The 26,988-nt window shown below is 42.1% G+C and overlaps 3 protein-coding genes across 17 annotated transcripts in view; 2 read left to right on the top strand and 1 right to left on the bottom strand.

Annotated features, from left to right (window-relative positions):
- Nucleotides 1-1,691, top strand: part of LOC115207682 (polyhomeotic-like protein 2) — a 41,274-nt gene extending 39,583 nt beyond the window's left edge. For all 8 annotated transcript variants that reach the window (XM_029775037.1, XM_029775038.1, XM_029775036.1 and 5 more), the window contains one exon: nucleotides 229-1,691. In XM_029775037.1, the coding sequence (XP_029630897.1) occupies nucleotides 229-383 (155 nt within the window). In that variant the 3' untranslated portion in view covers nucleotides 384-1,691. The remainder of the gene's footprint in view (nucleotides 1-228) is intronic.
- A 5,741-nt stretch (nucleotides 1,692-7,432) lies between these two features.
- On the top strand, nucleotides 7,433-13,916 carry LOC115207681 (T-complex protein 11-like protein 2). Its single transcript, XM_029775030.1, has 11 exons — nucleotides 7,433-7,494; nucleotides 7,641-7,779; nucleotides 7,939-8,025; nucleotides 8,183-8,315; nucleotides 8,433-8,553; nucleotides 8,669-8,889; nucleotides 9,153-9,289; nucleotides 9,627-9,811; nucleotides 12,041-12,222; nucleotides 12,532-12,704; nucleotides 12,958-13,916. The coding sequence occupies exons 3-11, from the start codon at nucleotides 7,941-7,943 to the stop codon at nucleotides 13,188-13,190; spliced, it is 1,470 nt and encodes a 489-aa protein (XP_029630890.1). The 5' UTR covers nucleotides 7,433-7,494; nucleotides 7,641-7,779; nucleotides 7,939-7,940; the 3' UTR covers nucleotides 13,191-13,916.
- A 6,656-nt stretch (nucleotides 13,917-20,572) lies between these two features.
- The window catches only part of anks1ab (ankyrin repeat and sterile alpha motif domain containing 1Ab), a 37,785-nt gene continuing 31,369 nt past the window's right edge, over nucleotides 20,573-26,988 (bottom strand). For 4 of the 8 annotated variants that reach the window (XM_029775022.1, XM_029775019.1, XM_029775020.1 and 1 more), the window contains 2 exons: nucleotides 24,924-25,021; nucleotides 20,573-21,173 (listed from right to left, as the gene is read on the bottom strand). In XM_029775022.1, coding sequence (XP_029630882.1) covers nucleotides 21,047-21,173; nucleotides 24,924-25,021 — 225 coding nt within the window. In that variant the 3' untranslated portion in view covers nucleotides 20,573-21,046. Of the gene's footprint in view, nucleotides 21,174-23,074; nucleotides 25,022-26,988 lie in introns of those variants that run through there. The other 4 variants (XM_029775023.1, XM_029775025.1, XM_029775024.1 and 1 more) reach the window with 3 other exon arrangements.

Raw genomic sequence — 26,988 nt, 5'->3', positions numbered from 1 at the left:
CAATGCAGTTAAAAAATATATATAAATAAAAGTAACAAGTAATTAAAGAGCAGCAGTAAAATAACGAGACTATATACCGGGGGTACCGGTACAGAGTCAATGTGCGGGGGCACCGGTTCGTTGAGGTAATATGTGCATGTAGGTAGAGTTATTAAAGTGACTATGCATAGATAACAACACAGAGTAGCAGCATTATTTACCTGGTTCACTGTGGCTTGTTGTTCCTAGGCTGCCAGGAGATAGCAGATGAGTTCCTCTCGCAGGAGATAGATGGGCAGGCCATGCTCCTACTGAAAGAGGACCACCTTATGAGTGCCATGAATATTAAACTGGGACCTGCACTTAAAATCTACGCACACATCAACATGCTCAAAGACTCTTAGCCATGATGGGTCGATATAGTGCTGGTTTGTTGTCTGTCTGTGTATGGTGTGCGAATGAGTGCATATGTCTGTGTTTGGTGGGAAGGAGTCACACTCTGGGACAAGACAAAACATGTCGCCATCGCACTGATGACTACCTGACCTCTGCACTACCATCTTTCATTCCACCTTTGGATTGGCCTTTGGATTACTTCACGGTACGTTTTGCCATGGCCTGCAAACAGACAACTGATCATCCCTTTGGCTGTCAAAAAGAACAGTTTACAGTAAATTTAATGGACTGACTGCCTTAGGATAATGGCACTAATAGTGCTAAAAGCACTGCAAGGATACATTTGAGTCTGTTTGAAAAGAGAGATGTGGGTATATCTGAAATACTTTCTCCTGAGATATAATTGAGAATTGAATTATCATTGACTGCATATGTAGTATGTTTCTTTTGGTGCTGATCTGATGTTATTGACAGCCATACATGTACTTTGTGTGTCCTGGGACAAATGAAAGCCGTCGCCAGTCTGAGTCTTATCCAACAGATGCTAAGCTCTTTCGTAATGATCACCAACTATACACATACATACACTGCATGGCCTTTGACTTTTCTCAGAGCCGTTTATGCTATGCTTTGAGACATTGATTTTGGTTTGTGATATTGATTTTGGTTTCATGTACAAAATCGTTATTTCCCTGTACATTGTACTGGTTTAGAAGACACACAACCTTTTTTCAAAATGTGATTTACCAAGACGACATGCCATACCTTATTTATTTCTGGGTCAGATTTCACATCCTGTGAGATCTTCTATGACAGTGTGTCAACCCTACAATCTATGGGTGAAAAGACCCAACTCAAGAAACTCTGACATTCACCATCATACCTCTTACTCCACTAGCACTTACAATTATTGATTCTATTCTTTAGTTTTAACCAAAATGATTTGATTGGGTCTGAAATTCATAAGTTAGGTTTGTTTTGAGTTGTTGAGCTATTTGGGTCCTGAGAAAGACTTAGCTCTGTGTGAGTCTAAAGCTACCTGTAAGGAATTACATGCCTGTATTTTGCTTTTAAGTTATCCATAATTGTTATGAAAATAAAGTATTTAGAAATATGCAAACATGTAAATATCATGGCTCGAGGGAAGTGTATTTTTAGTGTTTTTATAAAGATCTTGTTTACTTGTGCTTGTCATGTAATGAATGGTCAATTGTGTTTTTAATGTTTTGTTTGAGAATACTTTGTCAAATGCCTGTATTTATCAAATAACTGATTTTGTTACGCAACATTTTTCAATGATAAATAATCTGAAACAAGTTGTCTTTTTGTGTGAAAATCTATGTTCTTGAGTTTGATATTATGGCAAGTACAGAAGCAAGATCCTTTTTTTGAATTGCAGTTCTTTACGGAACTCTGAAAGATACTTCTTCCTTCCTGTATCATAACATGAGTATGTATTACATTAGTTAAGTGTACATTGTAACACATACTGAAGAAAAATATAAACGCAACAATTTTAAAAGATTTTACTGAGTTACAGTTCATATAAGGAAATCAGTTAATTGAAAAATTCATTAGGCCCTAATCTATGGATTTCACATGACTGGTAATACAAATATGCATCTGTTGGTCACATAACTTTAAAAAAAAGAGAGGGGAGTGGATCAGAAAACCAGTCAGTATCTGTTGTGACCGCCATTTGCCTCATACAGCGCGACATCTCCTTTTGCATAGAGTTGATTAAGCTGTTTATTGTGGCCTGTGGAATTTTGTCCCCACTTCTCTTCAATGGCTGTACGAAGTTCCTGAATATTGACGGGAACTGGAACATGCTGTTGTACACGTTGATCCAGAGCATCCCAAACATGCTCAATGGGTGACATGTCTGGTGAGTATGGAAGAACTGTGGCATTTTCAATTTCCAGGAATTGGGTACAGAACCTTGCGACATGGCGCAGTGCATTGTCATGCTCAAACATGTGATGGAGGCGGATGAATGGCACAAAAATGGGCCTCAGGATCTCATCACACTATTGCTGTGCATTCAAATTGCCGTTGATAAAATGCAGTTGTGAGGCCGGTTGGGCGTACTGACAAATTCTCTAAAACGAGTTTGCTTATGTTAAAGAAATGAACGTTCAATTCTCTGGCAACAGCTCTGGTGGACATTCCTGCAGTCATCATGGCAATTGCACGCTCCCTCAACTTGAGGCATTGTGTTGTGTGACAAAATTGAACATTTTAGTGGCCTTTTATTGTCCCTAGCACAAGGTGCACCTGTTTAATGATCATGCTGTTTAATCAGCTTCTTGATATGCCATACCTGTTTTGGTTAGTGATTGTCTTATTTCACTGTAGAGCCTCCAGCCCTGCTCAATATGCCTCAGCTAACCCTCTTGTCCCACCTCCCACACATGCGGTGACCTCACCTGGTTTAATTGATGTCTCTAGAGACAATACCTCTCTCATCGTCACTCAATGCCTAGGTTTACCTCAACTGTATTCACATCCTACCATACCTTTGTCTGTACATTATGCATTGAATCTATTCTACTGCTCCCAGAAACCTGCTCCCTTTACTCTCTGTTCCGAACGTACTAGACGACCAGTTCTTATAGCCCTTAGCAGTAACCTTATCCAACTTCTCTGCTCCTCTGGTGATGTAGAGGTCAATCCAGGCCCTGCAGTGCCTTGCTCCACTCCCATTCCCCCAGGCCATCTCATTTGTTGACTTCTGTAACCGTAAAAGCCTTGGTTTCATGCATGTTAACATTAGAAGCCTCCTCCCTATGTTTGTTTTATTCACTGCTTTAGCACACTCTTCCAACCCGGATGTCCTAACTGTGTCTGAATCCTGGCTTAGGAAAGCCACCAAAAACCCTGAAATGTCCATCCCTAACTATAACATTTTCTGACAAGAAAGAACTGCCAAAGGGGGGCGGAGTTGCAATCTACTGCAGAGATACTGCAGAGTTGCAATCTACTGCTTGCTGTTTGGGGTTTTAGGCTGGGTTTCTGTACAGCACTTTGAGATATCAGCTGATGTAAGAAGGGCTATGTAAATACATTTGATTTTGATTTGAGATTGACAGAACTCTGCAGGCTTACTATCCAGGTCTGTGCCCAAACAATTTGAGCTTCTACTTTTAAAAATCCACCTTTCCAGAAACAAGTCTCTCACCGTTGCCGCTTGCAACAGACCACCTTCTGCCCCCAGCTGTGGCCTGGACACCATATGTGAATTGATCACCCCCTATCTATCTTCAGAGCTCGTGCTGTTAGGTGACCTAAACTGGGACATGCTTAACACCCCGGCTACAATCTAAGCTTGATGCCCTAATCTCACACAAATTATCAATGAACCTACCAGGTACAACCCCAAATCCGTAAACACAGGCACCCTCTTAGATATCAACCTAACCAACCTGCCCTCCAAATACACCTCTGCTGTCATCAACCAGAATCTCAGGGATCACTGCCGCATTGCTTGCGTCCATAATGGGACTGCGGTCAAACGACCACCCCTCATCACTGTCAAACGCTCCCTAAAACACTTCAGCGAGCAGGCCTTTCTAATCGACCTGGCCCAGGTATCCTGGAAGGACATTGACCTCATTCCGTCAGTAGAAGATGCCTGGTTATTCTTTAAAAGTGCTTTTCTCGTAATCTTAAATAAGCATGCCCCATTCAGAAAATTTAGAACCAGGAACAGATATAGCCCGTGGTTCACTCCAGACCTGACTGCCCTTGACCAGCACAAAAACATCCTGTGATGTACGGCATTACTGCGATATGTACTGCGATATGCAACTTTTCAGGGAAGTTAGGAACCAATATACACAGACAGTTAGGAAAGCAACGGCTAGCATTTTCAAACAGAAATTTGCATCCTGCAGCACAAACTCCAAAAAGTTCTGGGACACTGTAAAGTCCATGGAGAATAAGAGCACCTCCTCCCAGCTGCCCACTGCACTGAGGCTAGGAAACACTGTCACCACCGATAAATCCACAATAATTGAGAATTTCAATAAGCATTTTTCTACGGCTTTCCACCTGGCCACCCCTACCCTGGTCAACAGCCCTGCACCCCCCACAGCAACTTGCCCAAGCCTCCCCCATTTCTCCTTCACCCAAATCCAGATAGCTGATGTTCTGAAAGAGCTGCGAAATCTAGACCCCTACAAATCAGCTGGGCTAGACAATCTGGACCCTCTCTTTCTAAAATGATCAGCCGAAATTGTTGCAACCCCTATTACTAGCCTGTTCAACTTCTCTTTCGCATCGTCTAAGATCCCCAAAGATTGGAAAGCTGCCGCGGTCATCCCCTTCTTCAAAGGGAGAGACACTCTAAAGCCAAACTGCTACAGACCTATATCTATCCTACCCTGCCTTTCTAAGGTCTTCGAATGCCAAGTTAACAAACAGATCACCGACCATTTCGAATCCCACCATACCTTCTCCGCTATGCAATCTGGTTTCCGCGCTGGTCATGGTTGCCCGTCAGCCACGCTCAAGGTCCTAAACGATATCATAACCGCCATCGATAAGAGACAATACTGTGCAGCTGTATTCATCGACCTGGCCAAGGCTTTCGACTCTGTCAATCATCACATTCTTATCGGCAGACTCAACAGCCTTGGTTTCTCAAATGACTGCCTTGCCTGGCTCACCAACTACTTCTCAGAGTTCAGTGTGTCAAATCGGAGAGCCTGTTGTCCGGACATCTGGCAGTCTCTATGGGGGTGCCACAGGGTTAAATTCTCAGGCCGACTCTCTTCTCTGTATACATCAATGATGTCGCTCTTGCTGCTGGTGATTCTCTGATCCACCTCTACGCAGAAGACACCATTCTGTATACCTCTGGCCCTTCTTTGGACACTGTGTTAACTAACCTCCAGACGAGCTTCAATGCCATACAACTCTCCTTCCGTGGCCTCTAACTGCTCTTAAATGCAAGTAAAGCTAAATGCATGCTCTTCAACCGATCGGTGCCCGCACCTGCCCGCCCGTCCAGCATCACTACTCTGGACGGTTCTGAATATGTGGACAACTACAAATACCTAGGTGTCTGGTTAGACTGTAAACTCTCCTTCCAGACTCACATTAAGCATCTCCAATTCAAAATTAAATCTAGAATTTCGCAACAAAGCATCCTTCATTCATGCTGCCAAACATACCCTCGGAAAACTGACTATCCTGCCGATCCTTGACTTCGGCGATGTCATTTACAAAATAGCCTTCAACACTCTACTTAGCAAATTGGATGCAGTCTATCACAGTGCCAGCTCTCGTTGGCTGACCTCGCTTCATATTCGTCGTCAAAACCCACTGGCTCCAGGTCATATATCAGTCTTTGCTAGGTAAAGCCCCGCCTTATCTCAACTCACTGGTCACCATAGCAGCACCCACCCGTAGCACGCTCTCCAGCAGGTATATTTCAATGGTCACCCCCAAAGCCAATTCCTCTTTTGGCCGCCTTCCAGTTCTCTGCTGCCGATGACTGGAACAAAAATCACTGAAGCTGGAGACCCATATCTCCCTCACTAACTTTAAGCACCAGCTGTCAGAGCAGCTCACAGCCCATCTGTAAATAGCCCATCCAACTCCCTCATCCCCATACTGTTATTTATTTTTTTGCGCCTTTGCAAACTAGTATCTCTACTTGCACATTCATCTTCTGCACATCTATCACTCCAGTGTTTAATTGCAAAGTTGTAATTATTTTGCCACTATGGCCTATTCATTGCCTTACCTCCCTTATCTTACCTCATTTGCACACACTGTATAAATACTTTTTTCTCTATTGTGTTATTGACTGTATATTTGTTATTTGTTTATTCCATGTGTAACTCTGTGTTGTTGTTTGTGTTGCACTGCGTTGCTTTATCTTGGCCAGATCGCAGTTGTAAATGAGAACTTGTTCTCAACTAGCCTACCTGGTTAAATAAAGGTGAAATAAAAAATACCTGTCAAGTGGATGGATTATCTTGGCAAAGGTGAAATGCTCACTAACAGGGATGGCCTTCCCTGTGGCTCAGTTGGTAGGGCATGGTGTTTGCAACGCCAGCATGGTGTGTGCAACGCCAGGGTTGTGGGTTCAACTACCACGGGGGGCCAGTACAAAAGAAATAAAGCATGAAATGAAATGTATGCATTCACTACTGTAAGTTGCTCTGGATAAGAGCGTCTGCTAAATGACTAAAATGTAATGTAAAATATACATTTGTACAAAGATTTTGAGAAATAAGCTTTTTATGCATATGGAACTTTTCTGAGATATTTTATTTCAGCTCATGAAACATTGGACCAACACTGCGTGTTGCGTTTATATTTTTGTTAAGTGTTATAACTGGATTATTTTGTCACACGTATCCTGTCCTCTAGTGGTGCTTAGAGGGTGGTGATTATACAACAGTTGAAGAGTAGTTCAGTCAATGTAAAGTGGGTTTGAATCGAATAGGTTGGGGAATTGAATAGTTGGTCGAGTGGGTGCTCAGTCACGTCAAGTGCGTGTTTAAGTGCAAAGTCTCTCTTTCAATAATGTATCAAATTGAATAGGATGTGTGACAGACAAATTATTTGGCACGATTTTTTTGTTGTTGTTTAGAAATGCAATATATGAACCTCAACTTTATAAAAATTAATTGGGGGGGGGTAATAGTTCTAGAAATGACTTGATTCCTTTCTAACCACTAAAGAATGTATGACCTCTGTGGCTTTGTTTTAGAGTAGGACTACCCATATGCCAATCACATCAAGTTGCCATGGTACGTTCACACCTTTGGTATGCTTTCGTAACAAAATTTTAAAAACTGGCTAATATGGACATTTCCGGTTGTTTTACAGTTTCCATCTATTTCACTTTAGAGATAACTTTACAACTGCACGTGCTTACTTTATTGTTTATTAACTCGTGGCATTATACATAAAAGCGAACTTTGTACCACTCCTACTTGTCAAAACATTGCAGTTGCATTGCAAGGACAATCTCCGGGCTGAACTAGAAAAATACGGCAGGGCACGCCCCTCTGTTTTGATTCAACCATGGAGTAAACCATCTGTCTGTGTATTATATTGACTTTGAAACCAGAACATAAACCGAAAGGGCAATTTTTATGGGTATGTTAAATTCATAAACATATTTACATCTCAAATATCTAGAGCATATAATGTTGTAGTAGGCCTATGCCTACTACATATGGAAACTTCATGCATAAATAATATCCCACCCTTACGTAATGGTTTGGTCTACTTTTAAATTTCAGAGCGCCGATCTTTAACTGTAGCAGACAGTTGCCTCTCTGCTATATTCTTGTGCTACACAGTTGCATTTTGTTGTGTGAATATAATTTATAACTTCACACTGATTTACAAACGTTGTCTGAAGACTCAACACAATTGCTGGTGAGTTTGGTTCTCTCTTTGAAAGTTTAATAAGCTAACCAAAATGCAGTCTTGACTCTTTTTTTCATACTCTGTTTTGTTGATGGTGAATATGTATTACCTGTATCGACAGACCAAATAATATTATGAGACCATGATTACTTTATTTTCATGGTCCAGGCATGCAGAATGCAAACCCAATAGAGGAGGTGGGAGGCGACACACCCTGTGATGTGCCCTGTTTCCAGAAACTTGACTCCCCAACAGGTAACAGGCACTCCTCATGATCGGCTATTGGTATGAATTCATATTTTGAATTATGTGATTTTGTGGTTTTGTTGCTATTCGGTGTGTAATAAAGGTATTTTACTTATCTCTCTCCTCTTTCTGCGTGTGTGTCTGTATGTGTGTATTCATCTTCCAGGGAGCCCTCCCAAACATGCCTCTCTCGCAGATATGATGGAGTTTGAGAATTGTGTTTCTAATCTCAGCCTTGCACATGAGATAGTGATGAACAGAGACTTCAGCTTCAGACAAAACAGCCCACCCAAAGACAGGCAAGACTAGCTATGAAACACACACCATTTCTGTGTAATGATAGTCAATAATCACTGTATGATCATAATTTCAGTCACTTTAAAGTCACAGATTTTTAATAATGATTTATTTTTTAGCTTGGAAGGGAGAATATCTGATATAGTTCACAGTGCGTTCTGGGACTGTCTTCGTGAGCAGCTTTCATGCAGCCCTCCAGACTATGTCCATGCTGTCATTCTGCTACAAGAGGTGAAAACTGTGAGTATGGTCATGTACCTTTACTAGCTCACTCCTTCCCCCAGTTTCTCAGCATAGTATAGCAAACAAAGAAAGGCTAAGTGACCCACTGTGTGGTTGTCCCCTGTGTGGTCAGACCGTGCTGTCCCTGCTCCTGCCTGGCCACGTGCGTCTGAAGGCCCAGGTGGAGGAGGTTCTGGACCTGGAGCTGATCCAGCAGCAGGCAGATCACGGGGCCCTGGATCTGCAAAGATTGTCACGCTACATCATCAATACCATGGCCTCCCTGTGTGCCCCTGTACGGGACCCAGAGATCAAGACACTACGGGATCTTTCGGACCCAGTGGATCTCCTCAGGTGAGGGACATGCTCAATTAACTCATTTTATAGTAAAACAAAAGTCATTGTGTAGCATAATATCAGATATGAAAATGTAATGAAATTACCTTTGGAATGACAAAATCTCAAAAACTAAAAAAACTAAACTCTGGGAAGCTCCTTCGTAGACTATTCCACTACTCATTCATAGTTACTTTGGGTATGGTCCACACATGGCCAGTAATGAACCAAGGCCTACGTTTGGTTAATGCTAAGAAATATGTTCCTTTCCTGACTAACAGGGAGATCTTCAGAGTCCTTGGCCTGATGAAGACAGACATGGTCAACTTCACCGTACAGAGCCTCAGACCTAATCTTCTTCAGCAGGCGGTCCAATACGAGCGAGCCAAGTTCCAGGAGATCCTGGAGAAGCAGCCTGGTAAGTGAGACAATGTTCTAAGAGAAAATCTACACAAATCTACAGTTCTACCAAATCTGACATGCTCCTAACATCCAGAAGGAAAAACTTGTGCTTCTACATCTGCATTGTCTGCTCTTTGGGGGTTTAGGCTGGGTTTCTGTATAAGCACATTGTGACATCTGCTGATATAAAAAAGCTTTATAAATATATTTGATTGATTGAACTCGGTTGGATAATCCCTTTGTTCACATTCACACTTTCCATCAAATAAATGTCAGGAACTTCAAAACGGATATTGTTTGTCTAATGATGGCTTCCATATGTTTTTATTGCTTTTCTAACCATCCTTCTCAAGAGTTCTTGGAAAAGACCACTGTTTGGCTTCAGGTGGCAGCACAAGAGGAGGTATTGGTCAGTGCCCAGTCTGACCTTGACACTGGGACTCCCAAGCCACGTGGTCCATTAAGTCCTACTGCCGTCCTGAACAGGGCTTACCTGCAACTGCTGAGCTGGGACCCCCATGACCAGAACTACCCTGAGGTAATCAAATGAGGACCCTGATTGGTTCTGTCTTCCCAGTGGCATAACAAGCATGTAGACAGTTCAAATCAAATTTTATTAGTCATATGCGCCGAATACAACAGGTGTAGACCTTACAGTGAAATGCTTACTTACAAGCCCCTAACCAACAATGCGGTTTCAAAAAAATACGGATAAGAATAAGAGATAAAAGTAACAAGTAATTAAAGAGCAGCAGTAAAAAATAACAATATATGCAGGTGGGTGCCGGTACAGAGTCAATGTGCGGGGGCACCGGTTAGTTGAGGCAGTATGTACATGTAGGTAGAGTTAATTAAAGTGACTGCATAGATGACAATGGAGAGAGGCAGTGGTGGGGAGGGGGAGGGTAATGCGAATAGTCTGGGTAGCAATTTGACTAGATGTTCAAGAGTCTTATGGCTTGGGGGTAGAAGCTGTTTAGAAGCCTCTTGGACCTCGACTTGGCACTCCAGTACCGCTTGCCACGTGGGAGCAGGGAGAACAACCTATGACTAAGGTGGCTGGAGTCTTTGACAATATTTTAGGGCCTTCCTCTGACACCGCCTGGTATAAAGGTCCTGGATGGCAGGATGTACTGGGCCGTTCGCACTACCCTCTGTAGTGCCTTGCGGTCGGAGGCCGAGCAGTTGCCATACCAGGCAGTGATGCAACCAGTCAGGATGCTCTCGATGGTGCAGCTGTAGAACCTTTTGAGGATCCATGCCAAATCTTTTCAGTCTTCTGAGGGGAATAGGTTTTGTCGTGCCCGCTTCACGACTGTCATGGTGTGCTTGGACCATGTTAGTTTGTTGGTGATGTGGACACCAAGGAACTTGAAGCTCTCAACCTGCTCCACTGCAGCCCCGTCGATGAGAATGGGGGCATGCTCGATCCTCTTTTTCCTGTAGTCCACAATCATCTCCTTTCTCTTGATCACGTTGAGGGAGAGGTTGTTGTCCTGGCACCACACAGCCAGGTCTCTGAACTCCTCCCAATAGCCTGTCTCATTGTTGTCGGTGATCAGGCCTACCACTGTTGTGTCATCAGCAAATGTAATGATGGTGTTGGGGTCATGCCTGGCTGTGCAGTCATGAGTGAACAGGGAGTACAGGAGGGGGCTGAGCACGCACCCCTGAGGGGCCCCTGTGTTGAGGATCAGCGTGGCGGATGTGTTGTTACCTACCCTTACCTCCTGGGGGCGGCTCGTCAGGAAGTCCAGGATCCAGTTGCAGAGGGAGGTGTTTAGTCCCAGGGTCCTAAGCTTATTGATGAGCTTTGAGGGCACTATGGTGTTGAATGCTGAGCTGTAGTCAATGAATAGCATTCTCACATAGGTGTTCCCTTTGTCCAGGTGGGAAATGGCAGTGTGGAGGGCAATAGAGATTGCATCATCTGTGGATCTGTTGGGGCGGTATGCAAATTGAAGTGGGTCTAGGGTTTCTGGGATGATGGTGTTGATGTGAGCCATGACCAGCCTTTCAAAGCACTTCATGGCTACAGACGTGAGTGCTACGGGTCAGTAGTCATTTAGGCAGGTTACCTTAGTGTTCTTGGGCACAGGCTCTGTGGTGGTATGCTTAAAACATGTTGGTATTACAGACTCGGACAGGGAGAGATTGAAAATGTCAGTGAAGACACTTGCCAGTTGGTCAGCGCTCGCAGTACACGTCCTGGTAATCTGTCTGGCCCTGCTGCCTTGTGAATGTTGACCTTTCTGAAGGTCTTACTCACATCGGCTGCAGAGAGCGTGATCACACAGTCTTCCGGTACACCTGGTGCACTCATGCATGTTTCAGTGTTATTTGCCTCGAAGCGAGCATAGAAGAAGTTTAGCTCGTCTGGTAGGCTCGTGTCACTAGGCAACACTCATCTGTGCTTCCCTTTGTAGTCTGAAATGGTTTGCAAGCCCAGCCACGTCCGACGAACGTCAGAGCCGGTGTAGTACGACTCGATCTTAGTCCTGGATTGACGCTTTGCCTGTTTGATAGTCGTTTAGTGGAGAATATAATTCAGGAAGTAGGTGGTTGAAGCCATTTTCAACAAGGAAATTACATCAGGGAATTATCAATGAATGGATGAATCACCTATTGCTCCAATAAATTAATAGATTGAGATTACATAATAATAATTCCCTGTGCTTTCACCCCCACATAATCTACTCACCCCCACTTATCTACTGGAAAACATTTTATAGTAGCTCATGTCCAAATTTCTCCTCTCCCTCCACAGACAGTTCTGATGGACAGAGCCCGCATAGATACACTGGGGCAGAGGCTGAGTCTGCTGGTTCTTGAGGCATCAGTTCTGTTGTTGACCAGCACACAGTGTGGGGCCGCTGTTTTCTCTCTGCAGGGGTTTGTAGGTAAACTCAAGCAGACCATCACTGCCCTGCTGGAGGGCAGTCACAACAGGTAAGGGGGGGGGGGGGGTTACTGTCTGTCTCGGGGCACAGGTAATGTATAACAGAAAAAAAGTAAGTTGACAAAAGAGCCCAGCTGCCACACTTCAAATGTCTGCAACAAACCCTTCTTCAGGCTCAAAATATAGCTCAAATTAACAAGTTAATAAACATTTAAAAAAAAATGTTTATACATGATTTCATGAAGCTATTCATGCTCTACTCTAAAGTACAATCAAATGTATTATTGAGAGTTCAATAAATTCTTATCCTGCAGTTGTTCTGAATGGATGTTTGACACCAGTCTCTCTGGTGCGTTCAGGGACTTTGACCTGCAGGGGGCGTTGCTGGGGCTGAGGGAGCAGGTGCTGGTGCAGGTGAAGGAGGCTCTAATCACCCAGGAAGGACCAGCGCTGCCTCAGGACAGTGAAGACGTGCTTAAGGGACAGATCTCAGACCTGGCCAAGAACAACAACCCCATCCACACTCTCATAGGTCAGTCACCACCAGTGAGGGGCAACCCAAACCTGACCTCCCAAGTTCAGCATTCCAGAGTAACTAGTTGCATGAGTTCCATGTTAATCCTGAGATATGTGCAGGTCAATTTAACCATTACTGATACAATTATGAGTCCGATACAATTGTACAGTTTAGCAAGATATGTTCTTTGTTTGCAAAGTTTCTTGTAAGTCAGATGGGCAGTGCAGCAGGCTGATTTCTCTCTTTTTGCATACCACACATGTTGTAGAAGAAAGAGTGCAGGGCTACCTCCAGGCCATGCTAGAAGGAGGCCCCACTAAAAAGAGTCCGTCCATGCCCCCTGCCCTGAGGCTGCTGAGTGCTGAGGTGGCAGAGCTGGGAATGGCCTTTGGGCGAATGGTCCATTTCAACCGATCAGTTTTCGGCCCCTTCTACGCCCCCATCCTAAGGAAGATGCTGTTTCCATCGGGAGAGGCTGAGATGGGGGAGGACTCCCGCTAGTCCCCCCAACACCTCAGGTCGCCTGCATAAGCTGCCATTCAACATTTACACAATGTAGAGCAGGGTTCCCAAACTGGCGACCCGCGGGCCAAATCTGGCACGTCAACAATATTATTTGACTCCCCCAAAGACCCCCAACTTAAATTTAAATATTTTTTAATTACAAAAATGTATAAAAATCTCGCACCTGAGATGCAAAAACTCCCAAATGCAATGTCCCAAGAAGGAAGTTACCCTATCTAAATAATGCAAAAGTTAAGTTTTAACTTCATTCACGAGGAGAGAGAATGCAGGAGACAGTCAACTAATAAATCAGGCAACGGACCATTTTGTGGTGCTGAATCTTAAAGCTGCAACCACAGCACAATCAATAGGAGGTGAACAGTGCTGGTGCTGGAAATATAGCTAACTTGCTATGCAAGTGTTGCACAGCGACAGATGGAGAAAACCTACACCAGTCGAGTAATTCATTTCAACAATAATCTTCATTTTAATTTGACTTTACAAACAAGAAGAGGGCTTAATTGTCTTCTGAGCCTAGGCCTACATAAAGCCTAGGCCTACATAAAATAACAACTGTCTGAGGTATGCTATAAGGCTTAACAGCATCTTTCACAAGAAAAAAATTATATGGCCTAATAGAAGTGGGATTTGTTTTTTTACAAGGTCTCCTTACAATTGCAACTGGCCAAAAATGGAGCATCCTAGATAAAACAATAATTTCAAGAAAAAAAGGTGAATGTCTATCAGGATAGCCTGCTCCTGTAACGACAGAACAAACAGATAATACTGTCAGCTTGAGACCTAAATATCCCTGGATAAGCACTCACAATAATGTTAGTATTTACTAAATACAGTCATATAGGCCACAAAGTTACTCACTCAATGGGAAAAGTTGCATTTCCCCTCGATCTTGTGGATGTCACGTGAGATGGATGTGATTTTGATGCGCAGGCAGTCAACGATTGACTTATGTGAAAGCCAGTTCCTGTCCTGAGTCTATATTGCATTCATAGAGTAAAATTAGAACTCGCAGGATTAAGTCGATCCAAACATTGTTAGCACATGAAATGCACGTTTCTTTATTGGCTGTATTCCTCTGAGCATGCCACCCAAAACGCACACAAGGACTCGGTACTCCTGAGCGCATCCCTGATTTGGCTCGATGTCTGTAATTCTATCAGCTCAGTTTGAATTGTTTTATTTTAATAGCATTTAATTTAAACTTTAACTAGGCCAGTCAGTTAAGAACGAATTCTTATTTACAATGACGGCCTACCCAGGCCAAACCCGGGCGACGCTGGGCCAATTGTGCACCACCCTATGGGACTCCCAATCACGGCCGGATGTGATTCAACCTGGATTCGAACCAGGGACTGTAGTGACGCCTCTTGCACTGAGATGCAGTGCCTTAGACCGCTGCTCCACTTGGGAGCCCAATCCAGCGAGGGTATTGTTTTCTTAGCAAGGGAGGAGCGTTCTCCATCTGGGCGAATTGTGAGAGGAGCACGTACAAACGCAATGATATCCATGGGCATTCTGTAGTCTTCAAATCTGGTGGAAAGTTGTCCCTCAGCTGCTTGATGAAATCTTCCATGCTGCGGCCTGGTCCCTCTGCCTGTCGTTTCTTCAGTGTGCTGAAGTCCAAATCGAACAACTCAAGCTTCCACAAGTTTTTCCACCATGTCCACGACTGTTTTCCATCTTTCTTGTTACTGGAGATTTAACCAATTTATGTGACAGAATATGTCAGCCAAAAAAGCAGTTTATGTAGCTTGCAGTTAACGCTTAAATGTTTCTGCGTCGGGCCTCTGTCTCAGGCGGAAGACCACTGAAAATTCCATGCCTAGATTCATAATAACGTATGAGATTAAATGATTTGCAAATAGCGACGTTTTCATTTCAAATAAGACACACTGGCTTGGTATTGGGAAAGTATGGTAAAATGAACACATATCTCTTTGTACATTTTCCCTGATACAAGAGAATGTCGCTCTCAAAAAGTATCAAGCCAATTGTTCGGAACGAATGTTGACGTTAACAAAAATTAGTGTAGGCTACAGTAAACCTGTTTTTCCCCACCAATCAACACACAGAGAAATAGACAAAAATAATAACTGGATAGAGACATGGTGATTTTATGAGCATAATCAGATCAAAATGATTGTTATTGTCACAGAATGTATTATGTACTAATCAGATGTGTTAAAAATATTGTTCAATTTGTAGTGTAGGCCAATTAATTGTGCTAATATTATATACTAATTATGTTCTGGCCCGCTGACTATTAGCTCAGAGAAAAATTGGGCCAAAGGCCAAACCTAGTTGACGAACCCTGATGTAGAGTGTTTATACTGTATATTTAGATTTTAGAATATAAATACATTAGTAACGTTTGTTAAACCAAAAACAGGCCATCAGATAAGTAGAATATTCATATAATCATACTAGAATACATTTTCCCCAGGACACATAATATTTGTTGTGGCAACCCTTGTGGTAATCATTTTACTAATATCTAGAGTTTGCATGCATGTCAGCTGGAATGTATTATATGTGCATTAGCTAGAGATTGTTGTGTACAGTAGGTTTATTGAATGGTATGTACTGTATAATTTAAAGCACTTACCAAAGATATGTCTGCACTTTAACTATTTAAAATACATCTATATTTTAATATTTTGGAACTGTACATTACATAATGTGTGAAATTTGTTGGGGGATTATTGCGTGACATTTTTTATGCATTCTGACCAACTGAACAAAAATATAAACGCAACATGTAAAGTGTTGTTCCCATGTTTCATAGAATGAAATAAAAGATCCCAGATGTTTTCCATAAGCACAAGAAGCTTATTTCTCTCAAATTGTGGCCACAAATTTGTCTACATCCCTGTTAGTGAGCATTTCTCCTTTGCCAAGATAATCTATGCACCTGATAGGTGTGGCATATCAAGAAGTTGATTAAACAGCACGATCATTACACAGGTTTATCTTATGCTGGGGACAACTCAATGCCACAGATGTCTCAAATTTTGAGGGAGTGTGTAATTGGCATGCTGGTTGCAGGAATGTCCACCAGAGCTGTTGCCAGAGAGTTTCACGTTCATTTCTCTACCATAAGCCGCTTCTAACGTTGTTTTAGAGAATTTGGCAGTACGTCCTTCTGGCCTCACAACTGCAGACCACGTATGTGTATGGCGTTATGTGGGCGAGCAGTTTGCTGATGTCAACGCTGTGAACAGAGTGCCCCATGGTGGCAGTAGTATGGACAGGCATAAGCTACGGACATCGAACACGATTGCATTTTATCAATGGCAATTTGAATGCACAGAGATACCGTGACGAGATCCATAGGCCCATTGTCGTGCCATTCATCCACCGCCATCACCTCATGTTTCAGCATGATAATGCACTGCCCCATGTCGCAAGGATCTGACCACAATTCCTGGAAGCTGAAAATGTCACAGTTCTTCTATGGCCTGCATACTCAGACATGACACCCATTGAGCATGTTTGGGATGCTCTGGATCAACGTGTATGGCAGCGTGTTACAGTTTCCGCCAATATCCAGCAACTTCGCACAGCCATTGAAGAGGAGTGGGACAACATTCCATAGGCCACAATCAACAGCCTAATCAACTCTATGTGAAGGAGATGTGCTGTGCTGCATGAGACAAATGGTGGTTACACTAGATACTGACTTTTTTGTTGTTATTATCCATGCCCTTTCATTTTTGTAAAGGTATCTGTAACCAACGGATGCAGATCTGTATTCCCAGTCATGTGAAATCCATAGATTAGGGCCTAATGAGTTTATTTTAATTGACTGATATCTTTATATGATCTGTAAAATCATATAAATTGTTGCATGTTGCATTAATATATTTGTTCAGTATATGAAGAAAAAAAATTATGAAAAAAAATTATTTTCCCTCCATTGTTTCGATATGATTTTTATTTCAAACAAGTTCATGAAGAGGAGACAATTCAGTTATCATTTAATTGTTTGGTTTTAAGTAATGAGAAAAACATGTTCAAAAGGAAAGACTAAGGATTGTGGAGTTTGTTTTTCTTAGTAAGTGAAAGGGAAAGGGTTACCTAAAGTGGTAAGTAACCCTAAGCACAATATACTACTCACAACATAAATGACAAATCAATATACCTACAGTACCAGTCAAAAGTTTGGACACGCCTACTCATTCCAGAGTTATTTGTACTATTTTCTACATTGTAGAATAATAGTGAAGATATCAAAGCTATGAAATAACACACATGGAATCATGTAGTAACCAAAAAATTGTTAAACAAATCAAAATATATTTTATATTTGAGATTCTTCATAGTAGCCACCCTTTCCCTTTGTGGTATACAGAAGATAGCCCAATTTGGTAAAAGGCGAAGTCCATATTATGGCAAGAACAGCTAAAATAAGCAAAAAAACGATAGTCCATTATTACTTTAATAAGACATGAAGGTCAGTCAATGCGGGAAATTTCAAAATCTTTGAAATTTCAAGTGCAGTCACAAAAACCATCAAGCAATATGATGAAACTGGCTGTCATGAAAGGAAGACTCAGCGTTTCCTCTGCTGCAGAGGATAAGTGCATTAGAGTTACCAACCTCAGAAATTGCAGCCCAAATAAATGCTTTACAGAGTTCAATAAACAGACACATCTCAACATCAACTGTTCAGACGAGACTGGGTGAATCAGGCCTTCATGGTCGAATTGCTGCAAAGAAACCACTACTAAAGGACACCAATAAGAATAAGTGACTTGCTTGGGCCAAGAAACACAAGCAATGGACATTAGACCAGTGGAAATCTGTCCTTTGATCTGATGAGTCCAAATTTGAGATTTTTGGTTCCAACCGCCATGTCTTTGTGAGACACAGAGTAGGTGAACGGATGATCTCCACTTGTGTGGTTCCCACGTGAAGCATGGAGGAGGAGGTGTGTGGGTGGTTTGCTGGTGACACTGCCAGTGATTTATTTAGAATTCAAGGCACACTTAACCAGCATGGCTACCACAGCATTCTGCAGTGATATGCCATCCCATCTGGTTTGCGCTTAGTGGGACTATCATTTGTTTTTCAACAGGACAATGACCCAACACACCTCCAGGCTGTGTAAAGGCAATTTGACCAAGAGGGAGAGTGATGGAGTGCTGCATCAGATGACCCTGGCCTCCACAATCAACCGACCTCAACCCAATTGAGATGGTTTGGGATGAGTTGGACCGCAAAGTGAAGGAAAAGCAGCCAACAAGTGCTCAGCATATTTGGGAACTCCTTCAAGACTGTTAGAAAAGCATTCCAGGTGAAGCTGGTTGGGAGAATGCCAAGAGTGTGAAACGCTGTCATCAAGGAAACTTTGTTTGGTTTCTACATGACTCCTTTTCTGTTATTTCATAGTTTTGATGTCTTCACTATTATTCTACAATGTGGAAAATAGTAAAAATAAAGAAAAACCTTTGAATGAGTAGGTGTGTCCAAACTTTTGACGGGTACTGTGTACATAAACCATTATACACTGTACATACACTTACATGTCTTATAAAGAACTTCTGAAGTATAAAAGTGTGAGTATAAGGCCATATGATCTTGGTCAATAATATTCTATAGTAAATTATTAGGCTATCACTGCCCTTAACAAATAATTTAGGTGCCACCCAGCCTGATGGAATTCAGCATGCCATCTCATTACAGAGTTAAACATTATAATATTATAATCACACTTTATCAATGGAGGTCTTAGCCTAATGCAGAGATGGGCAACCTGTAGTCCAGGGGAGTCATGCACTCCCAAAATCTGAGGGGGCACAAAGTATGTGGGGGTCGCTGGGAGGTGGAGAATAAGTTGAAGAATTTTGCATTTTTCAAACACCTGAAACAGCTTCTTCCTGCAATCTAGAACCATAAACATGATGCTTAATTCTATGTAAAAAAAGATATGTATATATTTTTTCTGCATAGCTAAGCATACCTCTTGAGCTGTCTGTATCCTCCGGTTCTTACATAAAAAAAAAGACAAATATTCTTCTCTGCATCTCTGCTCAAATCTGGGTAAAGGATTGAAAATAAGTCTTATTCAGTACATTTAGGCCTAGATTCAATCAGATCAAGCATTAACCGGCAATAGCAGACGCCCTCATAGCGGACGCTTTGGAGTTGTAATTGCGTTGGAGACATTAAAATCGGTGACAGCTGTGCTTGTGATCATTGTCACAAAGGCACACCCGCCCCCACTCGCATTAGAAGTAACTCAAATTGAAAATTAGGATTTATATCATCCTAATCAAGGTGTAGATTACATCTCACATTCCAGTTTTCGAACTTGGAAACATGGCTGCATGGGATTGCTGGCTGCTGGATTTCTCCTAATGCGACTCTGTGTAGCCAATGGCAATGTCCGCTTTAGGTATAATGACAGCTCCACCGCAGTTCCACCTCCGGCACCGCCAAAACAACCGCTATGCGGATGTTGGCTAAAGCGGATCTGATTGAATAGAGCTCATAGTTATTGCTTGCTTTTCTAAAATCTCCCAACTTTTCCAGCAGACATTCCAGCTAAGATAGACAAGCCAGCTGCTCTACCTTGATTAATAGCCTCAAATGGCTTCTTGGTAAATAGTTATGAGGTTGGGAGATTAGGCTAGCCAAAGCCAACTTCATGAAGTTGCTAAGTGGCTAGTAGTATTACAGAAAAAAATGACTTATTTAAAAAAATATATGTTTTTAACAGGACACATCTGAAAGGGCACATTCTCCTGTGCTCCCTATGGGCATGATACCTCTGTTGTGACCCCACCCCTATCAAAGTTGCCCATCCCTGGCCTAGTGCATCAACTGTTCTGAAATTCACTACATACTGTGGTATGTCAGTCTTTGAGGATCATAGCATCTACTGGTGTTCATCCCTTTTTATACTATTTACTTACTGGTAAGTGATTTAAACCAACAATACCATGCTAAGATCTCCCACTAAATACAGATACTGCAGCCTGTAGAAGCTACATGTGTAGAAGCTTCCAGTTTTTACAAGTGTAAAGAGTTTGTAAGTTACATTTTCTTCCTAATTTAAAATAGTTGTCCTTCCATTGAATAATATATTTCATCCTCTTACTACATCAGTTAGCCATATCAAAATAGTGTTTTTAAAAAATGCATAAGTTTATTTCCATCACATGTTTTGTTCCAAATGTCTTTGCTAGTGAGGGAGTATGACTTTTGCATGCATACATCTATCTCCTCTGCCAGTCCCTGGGCTTGTCTTAGTGACAAAGAGATGCAATTAGCTCTCATAGAATATATTGTCTGGCAGCTACTTCAAACTCCCATGCAAGTAAGATGCCCTAAGACACAATCAAATACCTTAAGAATGAGATGTTCCATTGTACTATTTAATTTCAGGTATATATTGCTTTACATTTTTAAACATTATCACATTATCATTGACAAACTATACTTTGCCCACAAATACATGGGCATAGCATTATTATGCTGGTACAGTAGTTCTAAATTTGATTCACGTACTCTTGTTCTCTCTTCTTGATCCTGGTAGTAACAAAATGATAATCTCAAATATACCTGAATCAATAAAAATTGTCATTAATGGCCCATCATTAATTGTCTATATTCTGTATATTACTGTACCTACATGAAGTCAGATGTGGAGGTAAAGACAGTCAGTGTGAGGCCAGGGAGGATATTTGACCTTTCAGACTGACCTTCTCAAGATAGGAGACAGGCCCTGCTTACCCAGTGGACAGACAGCTAGTGTAAGGTTATCATTTCTCTGTTACTTGGTATTCAGGAGAGGTGGTAGAAGGCAGCAGACCTTATCAAACAGTCCCTCATAGACCCGCTGAATGTATCCCTGTTGGTCTCTCTGGCTCTAGTCTACACACACGCAGACGCTCACATTGGCTGCTCCACTTCAACTCATAGCTTGGTGTCCGGAAACTTGAACGCTGGAGTGAGCTACACAAGGAAAACACTGACGTTAAAAAACAGAAGCATGCACAGCCAAATCATGCCACCACAATTGTGTCTGCTTGATATAGCCTCTGCTCTTTAAAAAAGTAAGGCTTTTATATGTATCAAACCAAAACAGGTTAAATGTATTTTCATGATTTCAACACATAACAGCGAGGAACATACTTAGTGCAAGAGAAATGACAATGCTGGACAATGTAAATGAGATGAGGTGCTATATTTGTGAAACGAAGAAAAAAGTAAAACAAAACAGCAAATTATAAGATAAAACAAAACAGACACTGCTACGTACGTACACCTCAATGGGCCATCAGAGGACCAAACGCAAATACTGCCACATGCATCAGTACAGTAACAGTCGGAACAGGACAGAGTGACGATGAGACACAGCTACAGTACTGCACAGAGACTAGCATGTCTTAACAGTCATTCTCCAGTCAGCCATCCTGTATTAACCAGGTGTCGTTTGGAGAGAGGCTAAACATAACATCTCCTGCAGCAGGGGACACAGAATGAGGACAGCAGCTAGAGACAGAACAAGCCATCTTCCCATGAGGACACAAACACAAGGATTACACAGCACACAGAATAGGTTGAGCAAAACACAAACAGATAGAGTCAACAGACACACTACATGACCAAAAGTATATGGACACCTTGTTAAACATCTCTTTCCAAAATCGTGGGCATTAATATGGATTTGGTCCCCTCTTTGCTGCTATAACAGCCTCCACTCTTCTGGGAAAGATTTCCACTAGATGTTAGAACATTGCTGTGGGGACCATTCAGCCACAAGAGCATTGGTGAGGTTGGGCACTGATTTTGTCTGATTAGGCCTGGCTCGCAGTCGCTGTTCCAATTCATCCCAAAGGTGTTCGATGGGGTTGAGGTCAGGACTCTGTGCAGTCCAGTCAAGTTCTTCCACACCGACAAACCATTTCTGTATGGACCTCGCTTTGTGAACAGGGGCATTGTCATGCTGAAACAGGAAGGGACCGTCTATAAAAAACAGCCCCAGACCATTATTCCTCCTCCACCAAACTTGACAATTGGCACTATGCATTCGGGCAGGTATTGTTCTCCTGGCATCCGCCAAACCCAGATTAGTTTGTCGGACTGCCAGATGGTGAAGCGTGATTCATCACTCCAGAGAATGTGTTTCCACTGCTCCAGAGTCCAATGGCGACAAACTTTACACCACTCCAGCCAACGCTTGGCATTGTGCATGGTGATCTTAGGCTTGTGCGTGGCTGCTCGGCCATGGAAACCCATTTCGTGAAGCTCCTGACGAACAGTTATTGTGCTGACGTTGCTTCCATAGGCAGTTTGGAAGTCAGTAGTGAGTGTTGCAACCGAGGACAGACGATTTTTACGTGCTACGCGTTTCAGCACTCGGTGGTCCCGTTCTGTGAGCTTGTGTGGCCTACCACCTCACGGCTGAGCCGTTGTTGCTCCTAGACGTGTCCACTTCACAATAACAACACTTACAGTTGACCGGGGAAGCTCTAGCAGGGCAGAAATTTGACGAACTGACTTGTTGTTGATGGTGCCACATTGAAAGTCACTGACCTCTTTAGTAAGGCCATTCTACTGCCAATGTTTGTCTATGGAGAGTGTATGGCTGTATGCTCAATTTTATACACCTGTTAGCAACGGGTGTGGCTGAAATAGCTGAATCCACTAATTATAAGGGGTGTCCACATATTTTGTATATATAGATAACTAGACCTGCGGTATAAATCCCTGTGAAAGGAAAAACAAGAATGCAGTTTCACAGATATTTTCAACCAAAAACTATTTGCACAATGAAAGCATATCTAATTACATTTTGATCCCTCAAATGTAAAGTTCCATGAGTAAGCCTGAATCTTTGGCACTGTCGCTAATTTTTTTGTGACTAATTTGTTTAAACATACTGTACCTCATGCTGAACCTATGTGCCATGGCATGGATTACAACCCACGTAATCTTGATATGATGCAACATAAGGAGTCCAGCAACACCAATGTGCCTTGCCTCATAAATTGTCTAAAATTAAAACAATGGGAATATTTTGTATCCTTCACCATGAATTGGCAAATTCCTTGGACATACCCAAAACGTGGCCTTCATGACCATGGTGTTTTGGTAATTTCTCATACATTTGCACTTAAATTATTTACTACGCCGATAGATTGTGGTCTTGCTTCCCTTGGTTTCTTTCACTAAATATATTTCAGGATGCCCTGGTCTTTTTAAAAGCATATCTTATTAAAGAAACCAACCATATCCATTTTAAAACAATATTTGTTTTTAAGGGATAGTGCCATGTTTTAACACAGTGTTCTCTGATGAGCCAGACAGTCTCTGATGATTGTCTCTCTTGGTAATAAAATGACTGGTGAGGCACCATGCACACTGTGAAGCTACATAGCATTATAGACATTATTATCTGGACAAACCTGTACCATTACAACAACTTCATTGCAGCTCAGCCAAAGCGTTCATGTGTTGTCAACTCAAAAGTGCTGTTAGTCTTTTTAACCATGGAAGACGCATGGAGCAGTCAGCAGGTGTGGAGAGTGTGTGATGGTGGCAAGGGATGCTCAGTTGATTACATTTAGATAAACTGATACATGGCCAGATTGAAGTAATTAAGGCTACTGATCTTGGCAGATTGATGACGAAGTTGTCCTCCCATTTGTGTACAAGAAGAGCACACAGGAAATTGAGGTTCAGTTCTTGATCCATTTTAAATGGAAAGGAAATTCCTTGATGATCCATCAATGTATGATAAAAAAAAATGCGTAGAAAAAAGTTTTTTTTTTTTTTCTTATAGATTTTTTGTCCTTCATGCATCCCAGGTGATGTGTCTCCTCACAGCGCCTCACAGTGGTAGATGCCTGGCAAGACAGGACAAGCTACAGATAGGGAAAGAAAAATATTTAACTTGCCTTTAGCGAAAAACAAGTGAAATACAAAAATAAACATGGCATTAAAAAGACAAAATTGTTAATCCTTTTGGGAAGGGGATAAACTATTGTTTATGACTGAGGAGGTTGTTTGGGACATGATAATGTTCTTTGTTCCACTCTATATGGGACCAAAACGGTAAGTTGATAATATCACAAGAGTAGTACTCCTTTGGCGTTAGATAAAAAGAGGTACTTATGAAGGTTTGTTCTTTTGTTGTTCACATTGGCAGTACAGCCAATGCTTATCATGTTACTATCAGGTAAAAATGCAACAGGTAGCTCAACAGAAAAAAAAGTCATGCTTGTTTTGACTGAAGGGAGTCACTTGGAAAATAATGGCATGACAGGAAGAGAACAAAAATCCACAATGTCTTCAATGATGATAAACCTAATAGGGGGTGGATGCAAATGCAAGTAGTTGGGAGGAGGAGGAGGCAGATCGGTTGAGAGAGCAGGGCCGTTGTAGGTTCAGTTCAGGTCCATCCACAAGTCAAGGGGTTCCATCAGTGGCTGCAGCAGTGTCAGGAGGAGCAGGGGCTGCCAAGGGGTGAGGAACAGGAGAGAGCTGCAGGGATGTGTGATGTCAGAGCAGGGTGAGGTTTGTGTAGGGCAGGGCAAAGGAGAGGGGGCAGCCCTGAGGAATGCTACCATCACAGTGAGAAGGCACAGGGCTCGTGAGAGAGAGAGAGAGAGGGCGGTAGAGGTTAGGGGTCAAACTGGGTGCTAGTGCGAGGTGGGGATGGGGTAGGGGATCCAGTCTCAGAATATGGTGGTCTCGTACTTGGTGCTGACAGGGCGCTTGTTGGAGTCTCTCTGGTTGAAGAGCCAGGTGGTGCTGCCCAGGGACTGCATGTCTGCATCCATCTCCAGAGGGTCAATCTGCCGGGGGAGGGGAGGGGGGATGAGAGTTGCACACTCAAGTCCTCAGCACATGTGCAAGTGGATTAAAGGCACAGTCCAGTGATGCTAGAATCACAGACACCAGGGCTCAATCCACAACATATAGATGTCTGATAACAAAACAGGCTGCTGGAGACCTAACAGACCACACACATTCCCATCTGTCTCTTAGTCTGGGCTTCAAATTAAGTGAAAATGTGAAAACACCGTAAGGATTCAAACATGCGCTCTTAAACAATAGGTTCACCAAGAAAATAAAGTGTCTCTGTTAACACATGAACAGCCAGAAATCAACACTGATCACTACCAGGATAAACATCATATGTTATAGCTTTTCCTTATAAAAAATGTACTTCAATTAGTAGTCCTGTATGTCTGATTACACTAAATACCACTGATAAACCCCAAATAAAGTACATTGTGGCAATGCAAAACTGAAATATACTACTGTCTTCATATTCAGTACCAGTCAAAAGTTTGGACAAACCTACTCATTCAAGGGTTTTTCTTTATTTGTACTATTTTCTACATTGTAGAACAATAGTGAATACATCAAAACTATGAAATAGCACATATGGAATCATGTAGTAACCAAAAAAGTGTTAAATCAAAATATATTTTATATTTGAGATTCTTCAAAGTAGCCACCCTTTGCCTTTGCGCACTCTTGGGATTTTCTCAACCAGCTTCATGAGGTAGTCACCTGGAATGCATTTCAATTAACAGGTGTCCCTTGTTAAAAATTAATTTGTGGAATATATTTCCTTCTTAATGTGTTTGAGACAATTAGTTGTGTTGTGACAAGGTAGGGGTGGTATACAGAAGAGAGCCCTATTTGGTATAAGACGAAGTCCATATTATGGCAAGAACAGCTCAAGTAAGCGAAGAGAAACGACAGTCCATCATGAATTTAAGACATGAAGGTCAGTCAATCCGGGAAATTTCAAGAACTTTGAAATATTCTTCAAGTGCAGTCGCAAAAACCATCAAGCGCTATGATGAAACTGTTGGAGAAACAGGCTGCTGGAGACCTAACAGACCACACACATTCCCATCTGTCTCTTAGTCTGGGCTTCAAATTAAGTGAAAATGAGGACCTCCACAGGAAAGGAAGACTCAGAGTTACCTCTGCTGCAGATGATAAGTTCATTAGAGTTAACTGCACCTCAGATTGCAGCCCAAATAAATGCTTCACAGAGTTCAAGTAACAGACACATCTCAACATCAACTGTTTAGAGGAGACTGTGTGAATCAGGCATTCATGGTTGAATTGCTGCAAAGAAACCATTACTAAAGGACACCAATAAGAAGAAGAGACTTTCTTCAGCCAAGAAACACTAGCAATGGACATTAGACCGGTGGAAATCTGTCCTCTGGTCTGATAAGTCCAAATTTGAGATTTTTGGATCCAACCGTCGTGCCTTTGTGGAGGAGGTGTGATGGTATGGGGGTGCTTTGCTGATGACACACTTAACCAGCATGGCTACCACAGCATTCTGCAGCGATACGCCATCCCATCTGGTTTGCGCTGTTGGAAAAGCATTCCAGGTGAATCTGGTTGAGAGAATGCCAAGAGTGTGCAAAGCTGTCATCAAGGCAAAGGGTGGCTACCTTGAAGAATTAAAAATATATATATATATTTTGATTTGTTTAACACTTTTTGGGTTACTACATGATTCCATATGTGTTATTTGATTGTTCTGATGTCTTCACTATTATTTTCCAATGTAGAAAACAGTAAAAAAAACTATGAAAAATCCTTTAATGAGTGGGCTTGTCAAAACTTTTGACTGGTACTGTATATAAATTATAGCTGTCCAATATAAGATTAATCTGAATCCAAAAGCTGAGTAATATTGCAGGATTAAGACTAAATAGGCCACCTCAAGCATCTTGCTATTTGTACTTATCATACAGCTATGCAATTAAAACACTAGATCATTAGC

Source organism: Salmo trutta, chromosome 14 (assembly GCF_901001165.1).
Source record: "Salmo trutta chromosome 14, fSalTru1.1, whole genome shotgun sequence".
Lineage (NCBI taxonomy): Eukaryota > Metazoa > Chordata > Actinopteri > Salmoniformes > Salmonidae > Salmo > Salmo trutta.
This window is presented reverse-complemented; position numbering and strand designations above follow the sequence as displayed.

Coding starts and splice junctions, on each gene's coding strand:
- LOC115207681 (XM_029775030.1), top strand. CDS start 7,941: ATGCAGAATGCAAACCCAATAGAGGAGGTGGGAGGCGACACACCCTGT. Junction 8,890..9,152: donor GACCCAGTGGATCTCCTCAG/GTGAGGGACATG, acceptor CCTGACTAACAG/GGAGATCTTCAGAGTCCTTG. Junction 12,705..12,957: donor CCCCATCCACACTCTCATAG/GTCAGTCACCAC, acceptor CACATGTTGTAG/AAGAAAGAGTGCAGGGCTAC.